We start from the raw sequence: 14087 nt of genomic DNA, 5'->3' as shown, positions 1-14087 counted from the left end.
ATGTAAGCATCAAAGTAATTTGGACTGATTTCATTCTGATCCAAAGGAAAGCTTGAGAGGCTTTGGTGAAATTAACTATGATACAAACATATCACTGATTTCAAGAGTTATGTCCCTTTCTCCAGGTCTACCCACCTTAAGTGATTTATTTTGCCACATGTATACTTGTAACTGGTTCTGAAAGATTTATAAGCTTTTTTACCTTTTGTCATTTGGTACATCAGAATTTTATATTTTTTTTCTTTTCTTAAAAACAAGTTTCAGATGTGTAGACCATGTTTGGAATTAAAAAGAAAGTTTATGTTAATGTTTTTTTTTTATCATGGCATCAATTTCATATTTTTGGTGGAACATGAGGAAAAAAAATTATATTAAAATTTAATATCATTATAATACAGTGATTTTATTAGGCTTTGAGATTTTCAATACTTTGGTTCAATCTGGAATTCAGTTTAGTATCAGTTTTTATGAAATTTCTACCCTTGTTCACTATTATACACAAAAAATAGAAGTGCAACTTACTCAACATGAATTGGAATTGTTCTATAAAATAATACTACTGCTTTAGTCTAAAAATTTACATTTACATGAAATTTTACAAGTTTTTTTCAGCCAATTTGTCCCATTTTCTCACTATTAATAATGTTCAGATCAGTCACACCTTATCATTAATTTTTTTGGAGATAAATATCTTAAGGGTTTGAATCTAAAAAAATTATGTATGCCTGTGTTATAAATCAAAACAAATACTGGTATGGAACTAAGCTCGGTTTTCATTTTAGAGTAAATGCTTTCATTTCAATTTTTGCATGTCCATTTTTCAGGGTTTTGCACTTTAAAAGCAAGTAATGAGTTAAATCTATTATGTAGTGATAACCTAAATCAAACTCTCTGAAGCCTCAGTTTTCTGTTACATGATATGTTTTATATCAAACTCAAAATAGCTTCAAAAGACCATTTCATGCTAATTTTCTGATCAGCTTTAGTTAGTATTTCTGTGAGGTAAGTTAAACTATTTCCTGTTGAAAATATGATGACAAGTTTTTACAGGTATTGGTAGCATTAACCTCAAGGAAGTACCAACTGAGCATGCTCAGAAATTACCACAAAAGGGTCTATTGTTAAAAATAATCACATGCATTATATTGACAGGTATCTGAAAATCTGGTGTGTATGTATGTAGACCATTATGATGAGACACCATGGGATGCTATGAAATACTTAGTAGCAGGTATTGTGTATGGAGGTCATGTGACTGATGACTGGGACAGACGACTCCTTACAACATACATCTCTGAATTCTTCCAGGATGCTGTCCTTAATACCACATTCTTCCCGTATGTTTCCCTACATGTAAAGAGGATATTCTGCTATCATTGAATCTAGAATTATTATCACCGAGAGATTTCTGTGGGTTGTTACAAACAAGACACAAAGTGCATAATGATTTCTTTGCATAACTGCATATCATTTAAACAGCATAAAAAAATGAAAAAGATACTTAGAATTGTTTGTTATTGCAAGTAAGATCATTTTAAAGATTACACATTTTAATTTGTTATGTGTCTCCTCACTTAGTGAAACTTGATATATATATTATGTATATAAATTTCTGCTATTTTTTATGACAGGCTTTCTTCCCTTCCAACATACTACATTCCTAAAGATGGAACACTAGCAGTGTACAGAGAGTATATCAGTATGTTGCCGACAGTAGATCATCCTGAAGCTTTTGGACAACATTCTAATGCTGATATTCAGTCACAAATACAAGCAACCAAAATGATGTTTGATACATTACTTAGTTTACAGCCAAATACTTCACTTTCAGGAAGTGGAGAAAGCCGGGAAGACAAGGTACTGTATAGTAATGAACTTAGACATTTTAACACTCATTAAATGAAGACAGTAGCTCATTCTTCCCTGATATGATACAATGAAATTTAATTGTATCATGTGTTGTCTTTAAATATTTGGTGTCTGGACAATGCAGTTGAACCTCTCTCGCTCGAACTCATATTGCTAGAATACCCAGGATTTCTTGAACACAATTCGAAGTACCAAACTTTTCTCCTCCATAATCAGTATAAATAACCTTGGTTTTTTTTAACACTGGAACTGACTAGTTGGTCTCTTTGGTAATAAATCTTAGAGAATAAACCTCATTAACTTGAACTGGTCAGCCATTTTGTTAGCTTGGGTAATAAAAGATGTGAAACATTGAAACCCTATTATTAATCAAAGTGTCATTTTATTTGATTACCGGTAATAAAAGCCATCACTAATTAGGTACTTTAAATCTAACATACTATACAGTACTGACTGAGGTTCAAGAATGTTCCGAAGTTGGCACAATGACAGCATCAAAGAAAATAAGATGACATAAATTATTGACCAAGGAACTCAAACTGAATTTTTTTTTAAAGCAAACACAGCATTTTTATTTGTCTACAAAGTAACATAGCTTTCAAAAAATGAATGAAAAATATCCAAGAACTAACAAAACTTCATAGTAAGTAAGCAATTTCTAATGATAAAGTCAAACTTGTACCGGCAACAAAAAATGGCTGGAAATCCACAAACTTCAATTTCTTGAACTCCTGATAACTGGAACACATTTCAGTAGTCCCTTGGAGCTTGAGCTACTGAGGTTTGACTGTAACTTGAATTATAAGTGTATAGATCTCTTTATACACCCACCCAAGAGTTCATCTTGCTGTAAGACCATGATATAGAGGAATATCCAGTGAGGTATTTATAAATTTACTGTACCTGAAAGAGGATGCCATTAATTGGTATAGTTGCAGTAAAGTGCCATTTAATGTCACCATTACATTAAAAAAGCCCCCACAAATGGTATATTAATCATGTAGAGTAAGTGTGACTGGAAGGCCTACTTGAGTTGTGGAAGTGGGTTATAAAAGTCCTGGACTGTCACCCAAAGCAGCCCAAGGCCTAGGGTTTGATCCTTAGTGGCTGGAAGTATATAATGTAACATGCCCTATGGATACTAAATAAAACCATGGAGTTTGAATAATTATTTAGTTGTTTTTTTTTTTAAGAGTCATCCATAATGTAAAGACTTGTGAAAAGGAGTAATGTTGCAACATGCTGGTTGGTTATTAATTGGTAGTGCATGAAAATAAACATTTAATCTACTTGACCACAATCTAATTCTTTGATTGGTTTATAAAAAGTAAATAAATTTACTTTAGTAATTTTAAACCATTAACAATTTGTTTGGGTTGTAGGTGTTGGAACTGTCAGCTAACATATTCAAACAGATACCAGATGACTTAGATTATGAAGGAACAGTAAAGATACTAGAGACAGACCACAGACCCATAAATACTGTTTTGCTACAAGAGGTAAGATATGCCATAACTCTTAGATTCAATTTCAGTAATTATTGTTTGATTTCTGTCTTTCCTGTTGATTTTAAATCACATGGTCAAGTTATCACATTTTATGATCAGATTTTGAGACGAGTTTGTCATATCTCAACTGAAGAAGCAAGCTACTAATTTGTATTTTATTTTTTTCTTTTGTCACTGAACTGGGAATGTAGAGAATTCATTAACTTGGTTATTCATGGTATGCACTGGTTCAAAGTCTGACGAATTTGTTTAGTGGATATGTGTCCTTTGTAACAATTTTTTTTTCTTTTAAATGTTTGTTTTGTGCAATTTGTTATTCTTTTTTATGAGGATCAATGAAAGCTTGCCATGTAGTAAGTTATTTTGAAGTGTGCACCATCATAATACTAGATGATACACATAAAATAAGAATTTCACTCAACTAGAAGATGTTAAAAAATTAAAATATTTATCTGTCAATAATTATCTTGTGCATTTATTTGTTTGACCTTTTAATAGTTCTTGAACTGATCCACACAACAATTTGATGGATCGATGACTGCTGACTGATCCATTACCAATGACTAGTAATCCCAGATTTGCTCTGTAAAATAAAAGATGATCTGTGCGTATAAATCTAAGAATTTCAATCGGAATGAATCCAATATAAAACCATACTAAATTTATCTTAATTTTAGGATTTTAAATCTACATTTTATACTTTATTAAAAATCAAACAAATGTATAACAAAAGTAATTAGTTAATGTTTAAATCTAATGCATTTAGTAAATATGTGGAAAAATTGACGGAATCTGTAACATATACTTATGACTCAGTGGTCATGTGATGTGATTACCAGTTTAACAGATTGGTTTGACAGATTGATGACCAACCACAATGATAGTTGCACAGAAAAAATGTAGCACTCAATTGTTATAATTCAATTTTAGTATCAAATTCAACAGAGATCATCAGAAACGATTGATGATGTTCACAGTCTCATAACAAGGTTGTCAATGAGGTAATCAGTGATGGACACAAAAGTGTGTTGCTTTAGAAGTTAAATTATTTGTTTTTGTTTTAAATTTGTCCTTTTAGATTGAGAGGTATAACATCTTGATGGGACAGATAAGAACAGCTCTGAAGAACCTAGAGAAGGGGATAAAGGGTTTGATTGTCATGACAATAGAGTTAGAAAATACATTTCAATGTATATATGATGGAAGAGTGCCTCCAATGTGGCTTAAGGTAAAAATACTTGACACACATAATTAAGAAATTTTCAACATCCAGGTCATTTATATATACAATAATACCTGTCTAACCCTTGTGGACTTTAGAATTGGTTGTGTTTAGACATTTGTCTGATTTTCAAAGGTTAAAAATACATATAAATGATAAAAAGGGGATTTTAAAAAGGGTCTGATTTAGTCAGGTTTTGGAATTATTCTGAGTTTGGTTTAGACAGGTTTTTGAATTATTCTGGGTTTGGTTTAGACAGGTTTTCAGACTATTCTGAGTCGGTTTAGACAGGTTTTCAGATTATTCTGAAACTGGTTTAGACAGGTTTTCCGATTATTCTGGGTTCGGTTTTTATAAGGTTTCACCTATAAAGGCAATCAGGAAGAATTATAAAGATATAAATACAATAGGACAATGTTGCTGAATAACATAACTAAATATGATGCACTAAAAATACATGTATGTAACTTTGGACTTGACTACAGAAGAAAACAGAAATAAGGATTGTTTCTAAGAAACAACAATCTTACCAAACAGTGAAAAAAAGAAGCCAAAGGCAGTCTTTGAGTCAATGAGTGGTGAGAAATTTTTTCTCTCCTGGAGTGTGCCTTCAACTGACCCCTGAAACAGCAGATATACCAGTTGAGCGAAATGGGCATCTCATTACCGTATATCCTTAACATTTAAAACAAAAAGAACAAAATTTAAAATCACACAAGATTAACAAAGACTAGAGGATTGTGACTTGGGAGGAGTGAAAAAGATAAGATGTGTCGAATATTTTGATGAGGCCCCAACTCCCTCCTACTTATATTTAATGCAGACGATAGAATACACAGTAAATCATGATGAAGCTGAATTCAAAAGAGGTCTGAGAATGAGTCACATGTAAAAATAGGGAACATAAAATAAATCAGACAACATATTTTGTACAATTAAATACAAACACAGGACTATTATCAATACTAACACACTAGCTTCCTACCAAAACTGAACTGTTTGAAAAATAAAATAAAAATAAAAATAAAAAAAAATAAATAAAAAAAATACTGTCTAATGTATGATTAAGTATATGTTTCTGTCATTCTTTTTACCATGTGCTGTTGCTTGGGGTTAACATAAAACAGAAAGGTTTAAAGTAATGGTGATTATATTAACTTAAATGTTTGTACATATTGACAAGGATGTTTAAAGTTCCAAGTCATGTTTTTATTTCAGGCCTATCCTTCCCTAAAGCCCCTTGCCTCATGGACCAGGGACTTGGTAGCAAGAGTTGAACAGCTATCTAAATGGTCAAAGAAAGCCCAACCACCACTGATTTACTGGATATCAGGTTTTACTTTCCCTACTGGCTTCCTCACTGCAGTATTACAAACATCAGCTAGACAAAATAATGTAAGACTTTATGTAATCTAAGTATTATGTCTATAATTATTTTGATTGAGTATTTTATGTATATTGTGCCTTTATGAATGTTTATATGATAAATATATGTTTGTAACTTGAATACCTGTGCATCTGTCTTAGTACTGTCTAATATCTGTCTAATTAAATGAAAATATATCATTATAATTTTAGTTAATTGAAGTTCCTCTGTGGGGTCTTATGCAAACTAGATTAAACCCAGCCCCTCATTTCAGAATCGAACATCAGTTGCTTCTCCATGCAGTAAAGGTTGATTTTCTTGAAAAAATTTTAAGTATCATATAATTCACTTAGGTATGTCATTAGTAAACACTGATTATGCAGTATTTTAATCATCGTATGAAGAGTGATAATCATAATTCAGGGTTACATGTAAATGCAACTCTTCCTATAGTCCATTCAATTTATTTTGATGAAATTTCACTTGAAGTGAGGCATCATATTTAAATGTACACAAAGAGATTTTTAAACAGATTATGTTTAAGACCATCCTATTTGTAGTCTTCCAAGTTTATGCTGTTTTTAACTTTTTGATTTGTTTTAGGCATGGTATATTGTACCTCAACAGAGAGCGTACCATTTCATATCCCATTAAATGTCCTATATTTTTTTATTTATTTTATAGGTATCAATAGATACATTGTCGTGGGAGTTCAGCATTTTGACTGTTAGTGATGAAAACATAGTAGGACCACCAAAGGTAAGTTCTATGTTAGTAATGGAAATATACTAGGTACACTAAAGATCATTATGTTTTAGTGATGAAAGCATACCAGGATGATTGAAGGCAGATTATCAAAGGTAACTTGCTCTTTTTGTAATTTTGATACTTTTCATGGATATTGTATGATTAGATATATTGTGTTGAATAAAGAAGTTATGATTTACAGAAGCAAAAGCAAATTCATAATACATATCTTGATTGACACAACACATGACAATATATGATATAATTATATCAGTGCTGGCATATATGATAGAGATTTCCAGATTTTATTATACATGGTGCTGCTGAAAAAAAAAACAACTTTCTACTGTAAATGGGACCTAGATTGCTAATGATAATCATGAGAATTCTCATTGGTTAACTTCTGCCTATAATTCATCTTCATTATAAGAGTAACATACAGGTATTTTTTTCATGGGCACAGGGTGTGTCAGGGGCGTAGCTAGGCCTGTTTTAGTTGTACGCAAAATTACGGCGAGGGGTCTTGGGGGGGGGGGGATCGCTCAAGGCAAAGTACAAAATTTCCGGAATTGATGGTTTTGATATCGTGAATTACTTTATGGTGTATATTGGAGTATCATTATGTATTAAAAAGGATTTGTCATTGCATAAAACCTTTATTTCATCTTTAAAATGTGTGTTTTTATTTTTGTTACTTTTTCCAAAAGTACGCAAATCCCCTGTGTGTTTTTGGGAAACTACAGACAGCAATTAATCATATTAACTTAGATCAAATTGGAGCAAATTAGAAATCCTGTATATAAAGGGTGGATGAGTCTGGTGCAGCAATAAACTGTCTGTCTGTCCATAACACTGTTGTAAGCTCAACACCTTGGAAACTACTGTACTATATTTCATGAAACTTTTGTGAGTAGTTAGGACATGATATGTTTTGTGCATTTCACCATAAAATAATGATTTGAACTTTGCAACTGGGGTGAGAAAAGACAAAGAATTTCACTAATTAATTTGAAATCTTATTTCAAGATAGTCCTGTGTCTCTTTTCCTCTACACTCTAATGTATTTGTTAAAGGTCACATCAACCTTATTGGATTCATAACTGTTGAAGTGTTTTTATTTACAGGATGGTGTATATGTTAAAGGTCTTTTCTTACAAGGAGCCGGATGGGATATGAAGAACTCTTGTCTTATTGAGGCTAAACCTATGGAGTTGGTTTGTCCCATTCCAACTATTCACTTCAAACCAGTGGAGAGCAAGAAAAAGGCTGCTAAAGGTAGTATCCTTTCTGAGCACTTAACTTTATATAAATACATGGAACCTGACTGAAAGGATTGTGGTAGATGAGTGTTTAATGAGGCCTCATTTTTGAGAAATAGTAATCTGATAACATTGGAAATACATGTAGTATGCATGTTACATTTAGGAAAGTGTATTTAATCCTTATTCTGATTGGGGAGAATTATAGTGTTACAGAACAATGCTATCATTGCTTAATACTCTACTAAATCTTGTTAATACCACTCAAGCTACAAATGGTTGTAGTGCATAGTTTACTTTTGTTTCTCATTCCAATTTTAGCTCACATTGCCAAAGGCCATGTGAGCTGTTGCCATCCAAAACCATTAGGTTTAGCCAAATTCTGACATGGATTAATGTGTTTGGCATGATTGAGATCCATCTGTTGCCAAATTTTTGTTAAAATCTGTAAGGCCATGTTGGAGTTATTACCCTTTTCAACATTTTTTTGCTAGTTTTAATGTTATTTCTTTCCAAAATCTTCTGCTCTGACACTACTTGACCTATTGGAACCAAACCTGGTCCTTGGTATATCATGCATAGAACCCAGGCATGGGGGTTTTTGATCCATCAAAAAATATGGCAGTTGTTACTAAAGTAGAACATACATTTGTAGGTGTCAGACAGTAGTTTCTTGCATATATGTCCAAAACCATTAGGTTTAGTCAAATTCTTTCATTTCCTGAAATGATCCTTATTATAAGTCCTACGAATGTCTCCAAGGATCAAAGTTGTCAGATGACTCCTTTTAAATGTTATTGCCCTTGACAGGTGAAAAATGACTTCTTTTTTTTTTTTTTTTTACAGTTTTAAGTCCATATCTTGAAAACTGTGATAGATAGAATGATCCTCATGATTAGGCCTACAAAAGTTTGTGGGGATCAAAGTTGTCAGACTACTTGTTGTTTTTAGCAGTTTTCAGTCAATATATTGGAAACTGTAACAGTTAGAATGAAACTTTCACTTGATGAAATGATCCTTTTGATAAGTCTTCTTGAGTAAAATTGTCAGACAACTCTTTGTTAAAGTTATTGCCCTTGAAAGACAAAAATTTAAACAGGTGAGTGATTCAGGCTCCTGGAAGCCTCTTGTTTCACAAGAACAGTTTCTGGACTTAACCCTTGTAGATACTGAACTTACCCTTGTGTGTAAATTATTTTAATGCTTAATAATCACTGGGTTGATGCCACTGCTGGTGGATCAAAGGACACCAAGGGTATATTCACCAACCCAGTAGTCAGACCCTGATTTGTATCATAAATTATTAATCAAAATTTGAAAAAAAAACACTGAGGCTTCATTCCTTGTACTGAATATGGGATGGATTTGACCTTTTAATATGATAGCTTCGGTTGTGAGTACTTCTTTTATATAATTAGTTTTTGGATTTAGATCTTCCTACAAATTTTATTCTAAAGCAACTAATAAGAGGTTACTCCTTGAAACAGGTGTACAGAATATTGAAATTTTCAATATTTCTATGCTTGTTTTTTTTTTTTTTGATTTGTTAATTATTTCAATGTATCAATGTCAGGATTTGATACCCAAACATATTGATGTGATACCCAAAAATAATGATGTGATACCCCAAAATATTGATTGTTACCCTAACATATTGTTGCGATACCATAACATATTGATGCGTTACCCAAACATATTGATGTGATACCCCCAAAAAATTTATATTTCAAATTTTACTTTGATTGTATTATATCTTTTCAGGAATTTATACATGTCCTTGTTATTACTACCCTAATAGAGCTGGTACAGGTGAAAGGTCATCATTTGTTGTCAGTGTAGATATGAAGGCTGGGGACAAGTCACCTGATCATTGGGTCAAGAGAGGCACTGCCCTTCTTATGAGTCTTGACTACTGATTTATCTGTGTTGATATGAAGGCTGAGGACAAGTCACCTGATCATTAGGTCAAGAGAGGCACTGCCTTCTGATTTATCTGTGTATAAGTTTTAAAATGCCTTCTAGAAAAACATGTACTGGTACATCCTTCTTGAATTTGTCAGTACCAAAGAAATAAAGACTGGTTTACATTTAGTAATGATAACTGAAGTCCATGTGTTTTTTAGCAGACCTTTAATTATGTGTTTTATATTTGTTTAGTCTTTAGTTTGGTTTAAAACTTTCACAAATTATGAATTGTAACTGTATTTACATAACGTGATGAATCATCCTGGATTACATCCATGTTGTGTTTTTTTTTTAACACTCAACTTAGATGTTTTGGGCTGAAATCTACATTTAACCAAAGTAACAAATCTTTACTTCATAAGACTGATGTTGTAATAAACTTGTAGCCTCATTAACTTAAATTTCTTAGCTGCTATGTTTTGTATTCTTTGGAATCTTCTCAGAGTTAAGAGATTATCACCAACTTTAGCAGGAATTATGATGAATGAAGTACTAAATGACCTACAACAGTTAACTATAGTTATTTGATGAATGAAATCAGCCTGTAAGCTTTTGTAATAACTCTCTCCAGTTAGCATATCTTTGGCAGTGAAGCTTTCTGGAATGAAAAAAGGAGCATATTGCAATAAGAATTGAACAACAGAAAGGTGTCACTTAAACTATTGTTAATACATTTTTTTTTTACATTATTGTAGTTTTGTATGTCAATAAAATGCACTGACTTTCAAACTTTAACAGATTATCGTTGAATTCTGATATGATGAGATTATAATTCCTCATTTTCAGAAGGTTTTGCTTGCAAATTCATGACGATGCAGGTGTTATTTGTTCAGTAAGGATGATGTACAATAATCAGTTAGCATTTTTGTTGCTTGGTTTTTTAATCATGAGACCATATATTTTTTAATTTGTTGTATTTAGATAACTGACCCCTAAAATCACATTAAGACTGATGAAAGTAAATAAAATAAATCGGATGGTATCAGAAAGTATGAAAACATTTAAAACCAGCTGCTTGGCAGGCTGTAACCTGTACTTGTTTTGGAACTCTCCTATGGAACTTATTCATGGTGCAAAAACAGTTTAGTTGGTTGACTAACAAGACTTAACTATGGACTGTTAAAATATAAAGAAAGTAGAACAAAAAATTGGGTGGATAATGCCTTTATTTATCCTTTAAACTTGTAAGATATTTATGTTTACTTTCCATTTATAATGAAAAATAGTTCTGAGAAGTGGCTGTTTAAAAAAATACTTGTATTGAAAATACCGCCCTTATTTAAGCTGTTTTTATACTTCCAATAAAATTGTATGGTTATTGTTTTTTTTTCTTTTTAACCCATATTTTTTGTCACCACCACTTTTTTTGTTTCATTTCTACATAGAAACTATCCAGATAGCAAAATAGAAAAAAAATCGTTTTCAAAAAGTCAATTAAATAGTGACAGGTATACTATAACGACAAATAAAAACAAAGGTTGGCTTTACATGTATTATAAAATAGAATTTTTAACATTATAGTGAGATATTGCAGCTCTACATACAGGTTAAGGTTGACAGCATATATTATTTATATAAGTTTAGGTATTAATTTAATTCTAAATATTTTGATATTCTTTTTAGTGGAGTCTCTGTTGCTCAATTATTTTTGCATCTTTGTACATATTGGTTATTGTTCTTCGTTGCATATGTCTGTCTTTATCCTTTGATTGTATTCTTTTAATTACTGCTGAATCTTGGATGATGATGGGGGTTTTTACGGTCTTGAATATCCTTACAGATCTTGCACGACGGCCCCTTACAGAGATCCTGTTAGTAGATGTCAGTTAAGTAGTAGAAGGTAGTGGAGCCCAGCCTTTGGGATACCTGACCAAAGAACTCAGTCAGAGTATGTCCTACTAGTGGCTGGGCTGCTGTGTTGACGCTAAGGCCTACTCCCAGACCCACGTGGGTCTGAGAGCATTTCCCCACTCTATTTGGGAGTACGTCAACTTGTAAAGTGTGCTGAACCTTGGTTGCCTTTATTACTCTTTATAGTACATGTATCTTTGACGAACAAGTTTCCTAGTGGCAAGCCTAATATACTACATTTGTAAAAAAAAATTTTTTACCTGGTTTATAATCATTGTATACTTTGTGCTTAGAAAGGGGTATATTCATTTTGACCAGTGTCCAGCCTTGTCATGATATAGAAAGGGACTTTAAAAATTTTCATAAGGATGTAAAACAGAAAGTCTGAAAACAAAACTCGTTACTTTTGATCATAGTAAGACACCATATTACTATTATAACTTGATATAACATAGGGCACAATCTAAAACGATCCAAACCTGAACAATTAGGGCAATTGTGAACACAGCGTTCAAGCTCATTACAGCTAAGAACTTGGATAATATAGTTAAATAACATAATAGCATATCATATGTTTCTGATGCAGAAATTATGATTGTTGTCAAGGAACTTGGACATTTACCTATCATGGTAAAACATTCAAATTATTAATAGCTAAACATTGTATGCAGATCATTTTAGAACAGGTTAAAGAATTCAACACTAACAAAGTCAACTAATTAAAAATTTGTTAAGGAATCAACAATAAACTTTGAACAGTTTAGGTAAGTATATTCACACAGCATTCAAGCTTGATACTGTTCTTAATTTTAATTGTGATTCAATTTTTGACATAAAATAAGAATTTGACCAGAATAAGAGTGGGACCTGCTTGGTCCCAAATTCCTGAAATTTTCAGTCACAACCCCTTAAATCCTAGCTTAGCTTAACAGTCCCAAGGGTGAATCGCTAAAGGTTCCAGATGTCAGTTATTCCATCCATCAGTCCAGCAAACCAGTTTTCCCCCTTTTTGGTCATGCTTGCAGATATTCATTTGATATTTGAATTTTTCTCACAGTCTAATAGAAATCTGCTTTTGTACATGTTTTTATATTGGTGAAGTTTTATTGGGTTTGAAGCGATGTTTTTCTCCTTCGAAACCGCTATAAACGGATATGTCCTTCATATTTTGTAGGATGTAAAGTCACCTTATATAGACGATCATATTGCGCTTCCATTTTTACAGAAGTTATGCGACTTTCATACACATTCCAATTTTGGAACATTTTACTATTGGCGCTATATAAAAGTTGTATATGATAATAATAACAATAATAGTAATATGTCAGTAGTAACCTTTTAGTGGTTATGAGAAGAGACTGTATAATACTAGTATAATATAGTCTCTGCGGAGGAGCTTGTTCCCACTATCCAATATACAGCCCCACTGCTGTATAACTACGAAAAGGGTGACCAACACAATGATTTAAACATTCTAACTCCACATTTCTTTTATTGGGGGTAACTTAACGGGTATATGGGTACTGGTGTGCGGCCCCGAAAATTTTTACCCAACCCATTTTTATATTCTGTCAAAGAAAAAGTGACATCCATTTATACATATGCAATACATTTATATAACCCATTAATTTCAGTCAAGTGTTAATCTTCACCTACTTTGATGATTTTAAGGATGATTTAATTGATGTCTAATCAATAACCATGTGTAAATACACAGGCTATTTGTAAATGTTACCCCCAATCACATATACTACTGCAACTAAAATGCCTACCCTTTTCATATATCACTAATCATAAAAAGTACAGCGATATGTACCGCACATCTGCACCTACCCTTTGAACTTTGAACAATTTGTGCCCCACTACTTGCTGACCAATTCTTTCACTCTTACGAGTCTAACTTCATAGCTGATCTGATCCAAAAGAAGGATCCTAATTTCCGGGGTTTGATACATCGCATCTACCCAAAAGAACTTTAGGTAAAGGATACTAGACACTGTGAAGTCAGCATCATATCTTGATCTATCTCTAGATCGATGGTAAAGGAAAACTACCGACCAAACTATACGACAAACGCGATGACTTTTCATTCCGTATTGTCAACTTTCCTTTCATCTGTGGAAACATCCCTTTAACACCTGTGTATGGAGTTTTCATATACGTTATGCCAGAGCTTGCCGTAACTACGCCGACTTTTTGTATCGCGCTAGAATTTTTACAATTAGGCTTCTGGAACAGGATTATATTGCTACAAGTCACCACTACAGGAGTTTTAAGGTCGTCGTCATAGACTCGTGGAT

At 32.5% G+C, this 14087-nt stretch overlaps 1 protein-coding gene and 1 long non-coding RNA gene across 4 annotated transcripts in view; one reads left to right on the top strand and one right to left on the bottom strand.

The window, feature by feature from the left end:
- LOC148626283 (dynein axonemal heavy chain 2-like) overlaps positions 1-11254 on the top strand; it is a 117778-nt gene extending 106524 nt beyond the window's left edge. For 2 of the 3 annotated variants that reach the window (XM_088570163.1, XM_088570165.1), the window contains exons 72-79: positions 1153-1337; positions 1632-1857; positions 3252-3368; positions 4456-4605; positions 5818-5994; positions 6650-6724; positions 7837-7987; positions 9733-11254. In XM_088570163.1, the coding sequence (XP_088426289.1) occupies positions 1153-1337; positions 1632-1857; positions 3252-3368; positions 4456-4605; positions 5818-5994; positions 6650-6724; positions 7837-7987; positions 9733-9887 (1236 nt within the window). In that variant the 3' untranslated portion in view covers positions 9888-11254. Of the gene's footprint in view, positions 1-1152; positions 1338-1631; positions 1858-3251; positions 3369-3875; positions 4432-4455; positions 4606-5817; positions 5995-6649; positions 6725-7836; positions 7988-9732 lie in introns of those variants that run through there. The other variant, XM_088570166.1, reaches the window with a different exon arrangement.
- Positions 2604-5159, bottom strand: LOC148626284 (uncharacterized). The gene is made up of 3 exons (XR_015920017.1): positions 5130-5159; positions 3866-3960; positions 2604-2772 (listed from the first exon to the last, which is right to left on the bottom strand). It is a non-coding gene; the product is annotated as an uncharacterized LOC148626284 (long non-coding RNA).
- Positions 11255-14087: the final 2833 nt, after the last annotated feature.

Source organism: Perna viridis, chromosome 2, assembly GCF_037379345.1.
Source record: "Perna viridis isolate PV_CMFRI_1.1 ecotype Kerala chromosome 2, ASM3737934v1, whole genome shotgun sequence".
Classification (NCBI taxonomy): Eukaryota; Metazoa; Mollusca; class Bivalvia; order Mytilida; family Mytilidae; genus Perna; species Perna viridis.
This window is presented reverse-complemented; position numbering and strand designations above follow the sequence as displayed.